Genomic DNA, 13,048 nt, shown 5'->3' on the forward strand with positions numbered 1-13,048 from the left:
TCCCCATCACCTATTTAACCCATCTTTCTAGCCCCCTCCCTCTACTATCTGTTTGTTTTCCATAGTTAAAAATCCATTTCTTGATTTGCCCCCTCTCTTTGTTTTTCCCTGTACACATTTTTTAAATAATTAAAATTTAAATAAAAATTTTTTTAAAATTCCACATAAGTGAAATCATATGGTATTTATGTTTCACTGACTGACTTGTTTGCTTAACCTCATATTCTCTAACTCAGACATTGTCATTGAAAAGGGCAAGACCTCATTCTAATGAAAATGGAAATTTGGGCTGTGTCCATAGTTCTGCTATTGTAGATAATGCTGATATCAGGGGAGATGGATAACTTTGAATTAACATTTTTATACTCTCTGAAATCAATGAATTTTAAAAATTCATTGTATAGCTCAGGAGTACATATATTCAAATCATGTGTGTTAATCTGTTCTGTTCACTATGAGAACCACAATTCTCTTTTTAATGCCAATTTGTCAATCCACACTACCCTGAAAGCACAAACAGAGAAGCAAAGTGGTTTCCTGCTGCAGAAGCAGGTTTTCTCTAAATCCATTACTAGAGACATTCAAGTGTGTATTTCTGAATGCCTCTGGTAATTCTGTTTATTCCACTGATAAAACATAGCAGTAATGAAATAATGTGCTTTCTTCCCCCCTTCAGACTGGGTTCCACTTCTCTGTACTACAATCACAGAAAATATATTTTATCTATGTTGTATTTTAAATTCATATTTAATCTTCTCAATATTTTTACTTCTTTCTGACTTAGAGTTGGAGTATTCTCTTGTTGTAGTTCCTATCTTCCAATCAGTAAATTAGCTGAGTATTTCCAGGCTTTTGTAATACTACATTTAAAAGATCCTATCTATCATGTTTCAATTATCCTGATAGTCAAAGGTAACAGTAAGAGAAATTATTTATGAAATAAATGACATGTAGTTTTCACAATCTTTTTGGCCTTTGGTTCACTCATGTGGAACTTATTAAGATAAACTAATGACATACTGAAAAAAATTTCTAAACACACAAAGTTAATTCCTTTGCTTTAAATGTGTTCAAGTGAAAGCAGGATACCTTACTTGAAATTTACTCTAGAGAGAATTACAAATCAGAGTCTACAGGCCATTCTTCATTTATGGATACTCACTGTTTGACCAGTTGCGATTGTATAAATATCTTTCTCCTTATCAAATCAGAGTGTAGACTGAAATGTGAGTATTTTATAATCAGCAATGTCAGAATTGAGTTCTCGTGAAAAGTAAGAACCAGGCTGATGATTTGAGGGAAGCTATTAGTTTGAGGGCAGAAATACAGAAAAAAGTAAGGACATAAGGTGCATTGTAATAGAGTGCTTGGTCAAATGAGGATACACACCATTTTATTTAATATCTGTACAGATTATGGAATAATAATAAAAAAAAAAACTCAGTTCATCTCTTGCTTTCTGCGGTAGTTGTGATATACCATAGCTTTCTCATGGCATTTTTCACTTCTGCATTCCTCAGTGTGTAGATGAATGGGTTGAGAAATGGTGTCCCAATAGTATAAAATACAGCCACCATCTTGTCCATGGGGAAAGTGGTTGGGGGGCGTGTGTATATGAATATACATGGACCAAAGAATAAGATTACTACTATGATGTGAGAAGTGCAAGTAGAGAGAGCTTTTTTCCTCCCTTCTGTACTGTGGTTTCTCAGGGAATGCAAGATGACAATGTATGAGATCATCAGAATCACAAAACTACTTGAGCAAAGGGCTCCACTGTTAGACACCATCAGTAGATTGATCATGTATTTGTCCATGCAAGCAAGTTTCAGCAAGGGTTGCAAATCACAGCAGTAATGATCAATTAAATTGGGTCCACAGAAAGGCATTCTCAAGGCCAAGATAATCTGGGTGATAGAATGGATAAAAGCCCCTATCCATGCAAGGATAATCAGGATGGTGCAGACCTGCTGTTTCATGATGGATGGGTAATGTAAGGGCTTACAGATTGCCACATAGCGATCAGCAGCCATGAGGATGAGCACAAAGATCTCCATGCCACCAAATAAATGTAGGGCAAAGACTTGAATCATGCACTCATTATAAGTTATGACTTTTTTTGTGGAGAGTGAATCCACAAGTAGTCTGGGGGCTGTTGTAGTTGAGAAGCAGGAATCAGCAAGGGACAAATAAAATAGGAAATAATACATGGGGCTCTGAAGTGTGCGGCTGAACTTGATGGTCACAATGATAAGCAAATTCCCTATCATGGTCCCCACATAGAAAATGAAGAAGATTACAAATACCATCTTCTTTTTCGTAGGATCTTGGGTCAATCCTAACAGTATGAATTCAGTTATGCTGATATTTTGCCACATTTTTTCAGGCAAAGTGGAGAAAGCACTGGTTAAAAATAATCTGCAAAGAAAAAAATATTATAAAATGGATAATCCATTTGGGGGTCAATTCCATTTGCTTGATAATGGTGTGCCATTTATCAGTGGGTAATTCCTTACCTTCTGTATTGTTTTCTTCCGAATAAAGGGCAAGTCACAAAATTCCTTCACAATCTATTCACCTAATTGCTAATGGAAGTAGTGAAATATATCAATAATGAAACAGTACTTGATTCCTCAGGCACACTAAACATTAATTTTGGGGATTTGGTAATAGGTTATCTTTCTGAGCTGAATACCTTTGTTTAGTTTACAGCAATGACGAGTTAGGGTAGAATGTAGACAAATGAAGAAATATCATGCATGATTTGCATAATGTGCATTCACACTATTTAAAACTGATAAATCAGTTATGAAGTGTCTTCTAGTAATATTCTGAACATTCAAGGAATGTTGTAGAAACATCTGATAGTGTTTTCTGTTATGAAACCTTAAAGAGAGAGAGGGAGAGAAAAGGAGTGAACAAGTAAGAAACAAACCTTATTTTAGCAGGGAGCATTCAGTCACTTGGTCCAGTCTATCGTGAAATGTATTTAAATCTGTTACCTTGACTGTTTATATCATGTTACTTTAACCCTCAATAATCCTAGTTGTACAGAGTTTTAAGTTAATTTCCTATTGTAAAATATGTACTTTAAAAATTATACTGTATTGTACAAAGTTAAATTCTTTGCCTAATTCAGTATATCAGTGAATCTATCCGCATATTTTCTTAAGGCACAAGAAAAGACTAAGACTAAAATAAAGGGTAAATAGAAAAAATTTGTCATAAATCAAAATATTCTTTTACATTCCATGTTATTTTAAGCACCAGGGATTTAGAAAACAAGCTAAAGAATTTCCAAGTCATAGCTGAAACTTTTCAAGATTTCCTGAAAACTACATTTCTTAAGTATCGCATACTGGGACTTGAGTAAAAGAAATTAGAAACAGGAAGGTAACTGATATGTTTTATATCTACCAACAGTGGAAGATATAAAATGTCCTCATCACATATATTTTCGATATAGTAGCACAATTAAAATATATAAGTGCCAAGGCTTTACATGCATTTACATGTATTCAAGACAAAAGCATAATTTTCTAAAATATAAATGGATTTCAGAGATCAATCATTAAAAACGCAGTGAATAGAGCATTTGAGTGTCTCTGCTGGTTAGGTGTCCGACTTTTGATTTCCACTCAGATAAAGTTCTCAAGGTTGTGGGATTAAGTACCACACTGGGCTTCATGCTGGGTACAGAGCCAGTTTAAGATTCCAACTGTCCCTTTCCTTCTGCCCCTTTTGCTGCTTTGGCTTTCTCTCTAAATAAATAAATAAACAAAATCTTTAAAAATAAACCAGTGTGGGGCGCCTGGGTGGCTCAGTGGGTTAAGCCTCTGCCTTCGGCTCAAGTCATGATCTCAGGGTCCTGGGATCAAGCCTCGCATCAGGCTCTCTGCTCAGTGGGGAGCCTGCTTCCCTTCCTCTCTCTCTACCTGCCTCTCTGCCTATTTGTGACCTCTGTCTGTCAAATAAATCAATATCTTCAAAAAATAAATAAATAAACCAGTGCAAACGAAGATGGCAAAAGAACTGACTTTAAAAGAATCTCTTCTCATTAAACATAATTTGTAAAAATTTTCAATTTCATTACTAGAAAAATGCATTCAATTTAAATTCCAATTATACATCCTTTCACCTGTTATATTAACAAACAGACCTTTTTTTTTTTTTTTTTTTTCTGGTAAATGCCTCTTAATAAACACTGCTGAAAACCATGTTGGGAACAACTGATCCCACACATTCTTGGTAGGAGATTAAAGGGATGCAATCTCTCAGGGAGTGATTTTCAGCATTGAGGATATTTCAATGGCACATTTCCACAGGTCTAGTGATTCCATTTGCTGCAAGTAGTCTCACTCACAGCCACAAAGACAATCACAACAGTCCTTTCCATGTTGGTAAAAGGTAAGAGACCACTTCAATATCCATCGGAAAGAAGCTAAGTGAGTCTGGGACAGTATTTTATACAATCATAAAAAAAAAAAAGTGGATATACATGTTAATGATTTCTAAATTATGTTGTGAAATGATAGAATTCAGGACTGTATGCTGAGGATGGTAATGTTTTCATTAACAGCAGAACAATATATATCACACAATCATGGTCTCATATCAATTATATTTAAGAGAGTACTGAAGTTGCATAATATGACTTTAGGGTGGGAAAATTGTATTCTTGGAATCAAAGTTAGGAGGATGACTTACCTTTTAAAATATTCCCTTTATTTTTTTTTTTTTTTTTTTTTTAAGATTTTATTTATTTATTTGACAGAGAGAGATCACAAGCAGGCAGAGAGGCAGGCAGAGAGGAGGAAGCAGGCTCCCCGCTGAGCAGAGAGCCCGATGTGGGACTCGATCCCAGGACTCCGAGATCATGACCTGAGCCGAAGGCAGCGGCTTAACCCACTGAGCCACCCAGGCGCCCCTAAAATATTCCCTTTAGCAGTTGAAAATACGTCATAATGATGCTGCATTAAGAATAAAACTTTTTAAAACCTTCTCTTAGTAGATAGTTTGTTAATCACATTGGCATATTACTGGATGATAACAACTGTCTCCTGAAAGACTGCAGAAACAGCAAAATTCCCAGGGCCAGAGTAAGATTTAAATGTCTGTGTAAGAGGGTGAGTCATCTCTGGAGGCAGTTCTGGACTCAAGGCTCTTAACCACATCATATCCCAACCACACTGACATTCACTACAGTTTGCCCTCACTCTTTGGAGTTCACCAGACATGTTCTTTGTCCAGCTCTTCAACAGACTGGAATGGAATATTGTTCATGGTTTCTAACAGTTAAATATTATAAAAACAGATATCTATCTACCTATTATCTATCAATCTATCATCTATCATCTATCTATCTATCATCTATCTCTATCACCTATCATCTGTCTATGGGAGAGTTATAGACTAAGCCATTTGTATCATTCACATAATAATAAATAAAAGAAAAGCATGCATTTGAACAAAGCAACATAAGGAAGGGAATTTTTATCTGTTCGCTGCTGAATTGAAGATGTATAAAAATCCTATATTTAAAAGAAGTGTATATTTATTAATAAGTATCATAAAATGAATGAAATAATTAAGAGAATTTCCCATTGATACAATCCAGTAGTGTTTGGTCTTATTCAGTATGCAGTTACCACTGAAAAGGTTAGCCTATTCCATCCAAAGTATAATCATCTTCTCTATGGAGCATTTTCTGGAACACTGGAATAGATATAATTTCTATTTGCTTATCTCACCATGAGGAGCCCATGTGCATGTCTTGTATTCCATCTATTCAGTTTGGATTGTGATGTACTTCCAGAAAATTCCCTAAACTTTCTATCCTTCCACAAATGCTACAAGTGTGGCATTTATCAGATAACTTTCTCTGAGTATTAAACAAGGTTACATTAATCCCCAACACAAATCTTACCAGTTTTGATAAGAGCGTATGCAGAATGGGCAGTTCAGTCCTCTCTTCTTTTCTCAAAGTAACTTTGCCACACTTTGCTCAAATGTAAATTAAAAAAAAAAAACCACAGTGTTTCTAAAACTCTGTCTGATCTCTTTCGATGTCACTGATATTCAGGATCTTGCTTTCCTGGCAGAAAACAATGATGGTCCTGCATTCATCCCACACTTTCTGAAATCAACTCTCACATGCAATGTTCACTGGGAAATGCCTTTCCTGAAGTAGTATTTAAACATGAATGATGCAAAATATGGAGTCTGGGGAAGGTCATTCCCTAAAGTGCCCCTTCCCTTTTAATTAGGAAGCATGAGCTAGATGTAATAAAGAACTTAATCTTCAATATGTATTTATTTATTTTTTAATTATTTATTTATTTTTAAATTTTTTGTAGGTATATTTTTTTATTTTATTTAATTTTTTTTCAGTGCCCCAGAATTCATTGTTTATGCACCACACCCAGTGCTCCATGTAGTACATGCCCTCCATAATACCCACCACTAGGCTCACCCAACTTCCGACCCCCTGCCCCTTCAAAACCGTCAGATTGTTTTTCAGAGTCCATAGTCTCTCATGATTCATTTCCCCCTCCAATTTCCCTCAACTCCCTTCTCCTCTCCATCTCCCCATGTCCTCCATGTTATTTCTTATGCTCCACAAATAAGTGAAACCATATGATAATTGACTCCCTCTGCTTGACTTATTTCACTCGGTATAATCTCTTCCAGTCATGTCCATCTTGTTACAAAAGTTGGATATTCATCCTTTCTGCTGGAGGCATAATATTCCATAGTGTATATGGACCACATCTTCCTTATCCATTCATCCACTGAAGGGCATCTTGATTCTTTCCGCAGTTTGGCAACTGTGGCCATAGCTGCTATGAACATTGGTGTAGGTGAAACCATATGATAATTGAACTCTGTGCTTGACTTCAATATTTATTTTTAGATTATGGGAAAAATGTGTTTACTTGGGCCAGAAATTGTGTATATTTAGCTATAATTTAAAAAAAAAACTGATTATCAGGACATGGGGAGATGGAGAGGAGTAGTGACTTGGGGAAAATTGGAGGGGGAGATGAAACATGAGAGACTGTGGAGTCTGAGAAACAAACAGGGATTTGGAGGGGAGGGGAGTGGGAGGTTGGGTGAGCCTGGTGGTGGGTATTATGGAGGGCACATATTTAATGGAGCACTGGGTGTGGTGCACAAACAATGAATTCTGGAACACTGAAAAGAAATTAAAAAAAAAAATAAAGCCCTTTGGATTAAAACAAACAAGCAACAAACAAACAAACAAACAAAAAACAGTGATTATCTAGTGTTCTAGTGGCCAGGCCATGCTTCCTGATACCATTATCCAAGAAAATGAATTTGGACTTCTTAAATAAATGACTGGTTCTAAGTCTGAAGCAGCGAATATACAAGATGAACTGGAACATCTTGTTTTTTGTTTTTTGTGGGGTTTTTTTTGTAATATTTATTTTTTGACAGAAAGATATATATAGAGATAGAGCAGAAGCTGGGTGTGGGGGGTGGCAGTCAGAGGGAGATGGAGAAGTAGGCTCCTCACTGGGAAAGAAGCTCCATGTGGAGCTCAATCCCAGAACCCTTGAGATCATTACCTGAGCTGAAGGAAGAAGCTTAATGACCTGAGCCACCCAGATGCCCAACCAGACTTTTTTATTTTTATTTTATTTTATTTTTTTTAAATTCTGAAAGGTAAGGAATTGCTAACACACACAAACACACACAAATGCACACACACACACACAAGTACATTCACTGTAATTAGAATACATTCACTGTGATTAGACCAAAAGGTCACAAGAGCCAATGGGAAGACACCTCCAGTGCCAAAAGCTAGAAACAGTTGAGGAACAAAATAAATGACACTGAATTGAAGTATAATTCATAATTTAAAAATCCACATGTTATGATACTAAACACTTAAATAACCATCTAGTAATTAGGTAATGATAGACAAATCCCATAAAAAAAGAATCCCTAATGAGTTTATAGAAAATCTTCTCTCAAAGGGTTATAGATAACTCTCAATCTTTTATTTGTAGGTTGTACACAAGTTAATTTCTTCCAAAGGCTCACTGTGGAATTGGATGGGGAGGGGGCAGAAGGGAGAGTAAGTTTACAGAGGAGAAATGTAGCAAACACTACCTCAACCAGGTGATCAAGGTTCACACCAACAATGATGAGTCACATTGAAAATGGGTACCCACTGGCATTATCTGATGTAAATGGCACTTTGCCTCTGTGATCTCTCTCCCAATGACCCATAAGCCCAGTCCAATCTTGAGTAAAATATCAAACAAACCCCAAGTGAAGGTTTTTATATAAAATGTCTCACTAGTTCAGCTCGAAACAGTCAAGTTCATCAAAAATAAGAATAGTCGAGCAGAATTATTATGATGGGCACTGAATTAGCTACAGAAATATAGAATCATTATTTTACACACCTAAAAGTAATAAAATGCTGTATTAATTGTACTTGGAATAATAAGAGATTATCTAGAGAAACTTACTGTCTGGAGGTGCCGAAGAAAACACATCAACTGAATTTAATGTGGCATGCTGGATGAAGATTTTGGAGAAGAAAAATGCCATTAGTGAAAATAAGCTGAATAAAACATGGTTGTTAGTTAAAAATAATGTGTCTCATAAAGTTATTTACTTGTGAACTAATGTGCTATTCTATGTAAGATGGCAACAGAGGAAACTGAACATAGAACATATAGCATTTCCCTTTAAGTATAAACCTGTTATAAAATATAAAATTTATTGGGATGCCTGGGTGCCTCAATGGGTTAAAGCCTCTACCTTTGGCTTGGGTCATGATCCCAGGGTCCTGGGATCAAGTCCCACATCGGGTTCTCTGCTCAGCAGGGAGCCTGCTTCCTTCTCTCTCTCTCTGCCTGCCTCTCTGCCTAATTGTGATCTCTGTATGTCAAACAAATAAATAAAATCTTTAAAAATATCAAGTTTATGAAACATAAATGGTGTATTTCATTTAATATGTCATCACAGTGTATCAGTCTTGAAGCATGGCTCAGAAATTCCTGCCTTTTCTATGCTGAATAATATTCCATTGTATGTATACCACATTATGTTTGTTCATATGTTGATGGACACTTGAATTGCTTACTTATTTTGGCTATCAGGACTAATGCTGATATGGACATGAGGGTACTCATATCTCTTTTAATTCCCACCTCCAGTGCTTTTGCTATATACTGGAAATGGAAATTTGAGACTGCTTCATCATTGTATTGTTAACTTTCTGAAGAATGTCTTACTGTCTTTCACAGTGGCTGCACCATTTTTATATTCTTATGAACAGTATGCACACGTGTGCTTAGTGAATTTGGGTATGTTTTCATGTGCTCATTGCCCATTCATGTATTTTTTTTTTTTGAGAAATGTTTATTCAAGTGTTTTGTTGATAATTGAGTTTTAGGAGTTCAATGAGTTGTCTTTTCACTCTGTTGACTGTGGCCTTTTTTAGAAGTTTTAAACTTTGAGTTAGTTCAATTTATTTATTTATTTCTTCTGTATCCTGTGTTTTGGAGTCATATTCAAGAAATTATTTCCTAAGGTAATGTCTTAAAGCTTTTGCTTTTCATTTATATTTTCTTCTAAACATTTTATAGTTTTGGGAGCCGTTGTGGCTCAGTCAGTTAAGTGGCTGCCTTTGGCTCAGGTCATGATCCCAGGGTCCTGGGATTGAGTCCTGCATCAGACTCCTTGCTCAGCAGAAAGCCTGCTTCTCCCTTGCCTGCCCTTCCCCTCACTTCCCTTTGATTGTGTTTTTTTGTTTGTTTGTTTGTTTGATTGTTTGTTTTGTTTTGTTTTTAAGATTTTACTTATTTGACAGTGAGAGAGAGCCAGAGAGGGAGCTCAAGCAGAGGGAGTCCAAGAGGGAGAAGCAGGCTTCCCATACAGCCAAGGCTCAAGGTGGGGCTGGACTCCAGGACTCTGTGATCATGACCTGAGCTGAAGGCAAACAAAGGACTGAGCCACTCAGCACCCCGCCCTTCCCCAGCTTGTGTTTGCTCTCTATCTCTCTTGCTCGCTCTCTCTGTGTCAAACAAATAAGTAAAATCTTAAAAAATATATATATAAACCTTTTATAGTTTTAACTCTTATACTCGGGTTTTTGATCTCTTTGAGTTTATTTTGTATATGGTGTACGTTGCTGGTCTACCTTCATTCTTTTGCACATGAACCTTTAGTTTTCCCAAACTATTTTTTGAAATGAACTATCATCTCCCTATTGGATGATCTAGACACTTTTGTAGGAAGTCAGGTGACCATATATGTAATGGTGCATTTCTGGGTTCTGTAATCTGTTCCATTTGTTTGTTTGTCTGTCTTCATGCCATTACCATACTCTTTTGATTACAGTAGATTTGTAATAAGTTTTAAAATCAGAAGATGTGAGACATACATTTTTTTCTTTTTCCTTTTTTAAAGATATTTATTTATTTGAAAAAGAGAGAGAAGACAGAGAGAAAACACAAGCAGGGGAGTGGCAGGCAGAGGGAGAGGGAGAAGCGGATTCTCCACCCCCCCTCCCCCAGCAGGGAACCCAACACTGGGCTTGATCCCAGCACCTCGGGATCATGACCTGAGCAGAAGACAGACACTAAATGGACTGAGCCATCCAGTTGCCCCAGCTTCTATTCAAGAATTTTTTTTTTTTTTTTTTAACTAAACTTCCCTTGAGACTCCATATGAATCTTTCAGCTGATTTTTCAATCTGCATATTTTGTCATTGGAATTTTGACAGGGGTTGTATTAAATGTGCAATGTTTAAGGTACCATTGACTTCTAAACAATATTGAGTCTCCTGATCCATGAAAATTTTAAATCATTCAGAGTACACACACACACACACACACACACACAGAGAAAGAGAGAGAGAGGTATATTGAAAATAATTGACTTTCATGCATAGGGAAGCTGGCAAGTGCAAAATCTGTACAGTCTATGTCGTGTTTTGAGTTTAAAGACCAGAAACTGCTATAAACCAGTAAAAGCCAATGTCCCAGTACAGGTCCATAGGCAGGAGGCTCTTTAGATCAGGAAGAGTTAATATGTCAGAGGGCAAGTCATCAGACAGGGAGAGCTAATGGTTAGTTGGAAGGCTCTCAGGTAGGAGATTTCCCTCTTATTCAGGGGAGGTTAGCATTCTGTAATTGTAAGGGCTTAATATAGTTAGATGAGGCCTGCACATTAGTGAAGGCAATCTACTTTATTCAGTCTACCAATTCAAAATTAACATCATCCAGAAAAACCTTATAGTCACAATCCAAAACAATAGTTGAACAAATATTTGAGCATCCTGTGATCAAGCCATGTTAACACATAAAATTAAGCAGTACAAGTTCATTTTTTATCCACTAGCACCAATACACATCTCCTTAACCCATACTTAATCTCTAGAATGGATAAATAAATAAATAAATAAATAAATACAATAAAAACACAAGATCATAATTTCACCTAACATCATAAAACTGTCCAGCATACAACTGAAAATTCTCTAAAAGTTCCAGAGGAAGGGAAGATAAATTTTTGGGGTAACTTTTTCTTTTTCCTTGATATTCAGTAAGACGAATACAAAAGTGGCAAGTAAGAATGTTAAAATGCTATGGCAGAAATTCAATATATCTTCTGTTTCATGATAAGCTAATAAAAAAGGGAAGAAAACAAAGCTTTTGCTTTATATATATTCACTCACACAAACACATTCATAATATAAGGAGTAAATCCAATAATTACAGTATTCATTTTTGTAACAGTCACATGATTAATTCATAGTTACTTTTTTTTTTCTTACTTATTCTTATATTCATTGTGCCTTTAACAAGCACCAAAACTGGTGATGCTTCTTTAGCTGATGGGATGACACAATCCTTCATTACAGAAGGGTCTGAGTCATGAATAGTTCTGCCTAGATAGGGATTTTGTTATTTTCCATTGACCACAATCTCAGAGTATGGTGATAGTAAGTGCAGTCCTATCAGATCTCCTGTTTTCTAGATATACTTTTTCTTACCTCCATTGTGGAGGAGTAGTCCAATTTCTCCTTGGTTGCCAAAATCAATCACCCCAGCTAGCACAGCAACCTCCTTCTTTGCCTATTGATTTAAATGCATGAGCTGTCCAATGTGGTCAGGCAGCAGTCTTAATACTCTGTTCAATAGAATGTTTTTGTGTCTTCTGTTAGAAGCATTTGTCCCTTTGGAATACATACCTCAAATGAAGAAAAGCAGAAGTAAATGACAACAGGAAACACAAATTTTGCTAGTGGGTAACTAAGGGTAGTAATGCATATTGCCTCTCCCATTTCTATCTTTTGATTATAGGACTTCACTATGGGATGAACAGCAGTATGGCATGGATGCCTATTCAGAGCATATATGACCTTTCAGACAACTGAAGACCCTTGCTCCAACCCTGATAGGTAATGCTACATCACTCATGTTATAACTAATTCTGCAGAAGGTCATCCCACCATTTTATGAGAGGAATTGCTTCAGCAGGAGGAGAAATATAATAAGACCAATGAATTCCATAAGCATGGGCCCATCGTGGCAGTTCATTTACTGTGAAGAGAGATTATGGATCAGAAACAATTTGTGTGAAATGCAATGATTTTGGACAAAAAAAATTCTCTAAGTCCATGGGTGTAGTTTTGTCAGCAGTGTTGCATAAAGGGAATGCAAATCCCTATCCAAAGGAAGTGTCTATGGCTGTCTAAACAAATTACTGCCCTTCCATGATGGAAACATTCCAATGTAATCAACCTGCACCCAAGCTGACCATGCCAAGCAATGCTGCCATATTGGGGACTTTAGTTTGCATCTGCTGAGTTGGCACTTGGCAGTGGTCATGCCCATGGCAGCTTTAGTGGGTGGAAGTCTATGCTTTTGGGCTAATGTATAAACTTCCTCTCTGCCACCATAGCCACTTTGTTCATGAGCCCATTGAGTTATGACAGGAGTGCATAGGAAATAGGCTGACTAGTAGGCACAAACTGGGTCATTATTTCCACTTGATTTTT

General features: G+C 36.5%; 1 protein-coding gene across 1 annotated transcript; it reads right to left on the reverse strand.

Annotated features, from left to right (window-relative positions):
* Window positions 1-1,445: 1,445 nt before the first annotated feature.
* Window positions 1,446-2,378, reverse strand: LOC101677412 (olfactory receptor 4C11-like). Its single transcript, XM_004782270.1, has one exon. It carries the CDS (start codon window positions 2,376-2,378, stop codon window positions 1,446-1,448), a length of 933 nt encoding a protein of 310 aa, XP_004782327.1.
* Between the last annotated feature and the right edge of the window lie 10,670 nt (window positions 2,379-13,048).

This window comes from Mustela putorius, unplaced genomic scaffold (assembly GCF_011764305.1).
Source record: "Mustela putorius furo isolate JIRA1106 unplaced genomic scaffold, ASM1176430v1.1 tig00000127_pilon_pilon_pilon, whole genome shotgun sequence".
NCBI lineage: Eukaryota > Metazoa > Chordata > Mammalia > Carnivora > Mustelidae > Mustela > Mustela putorius.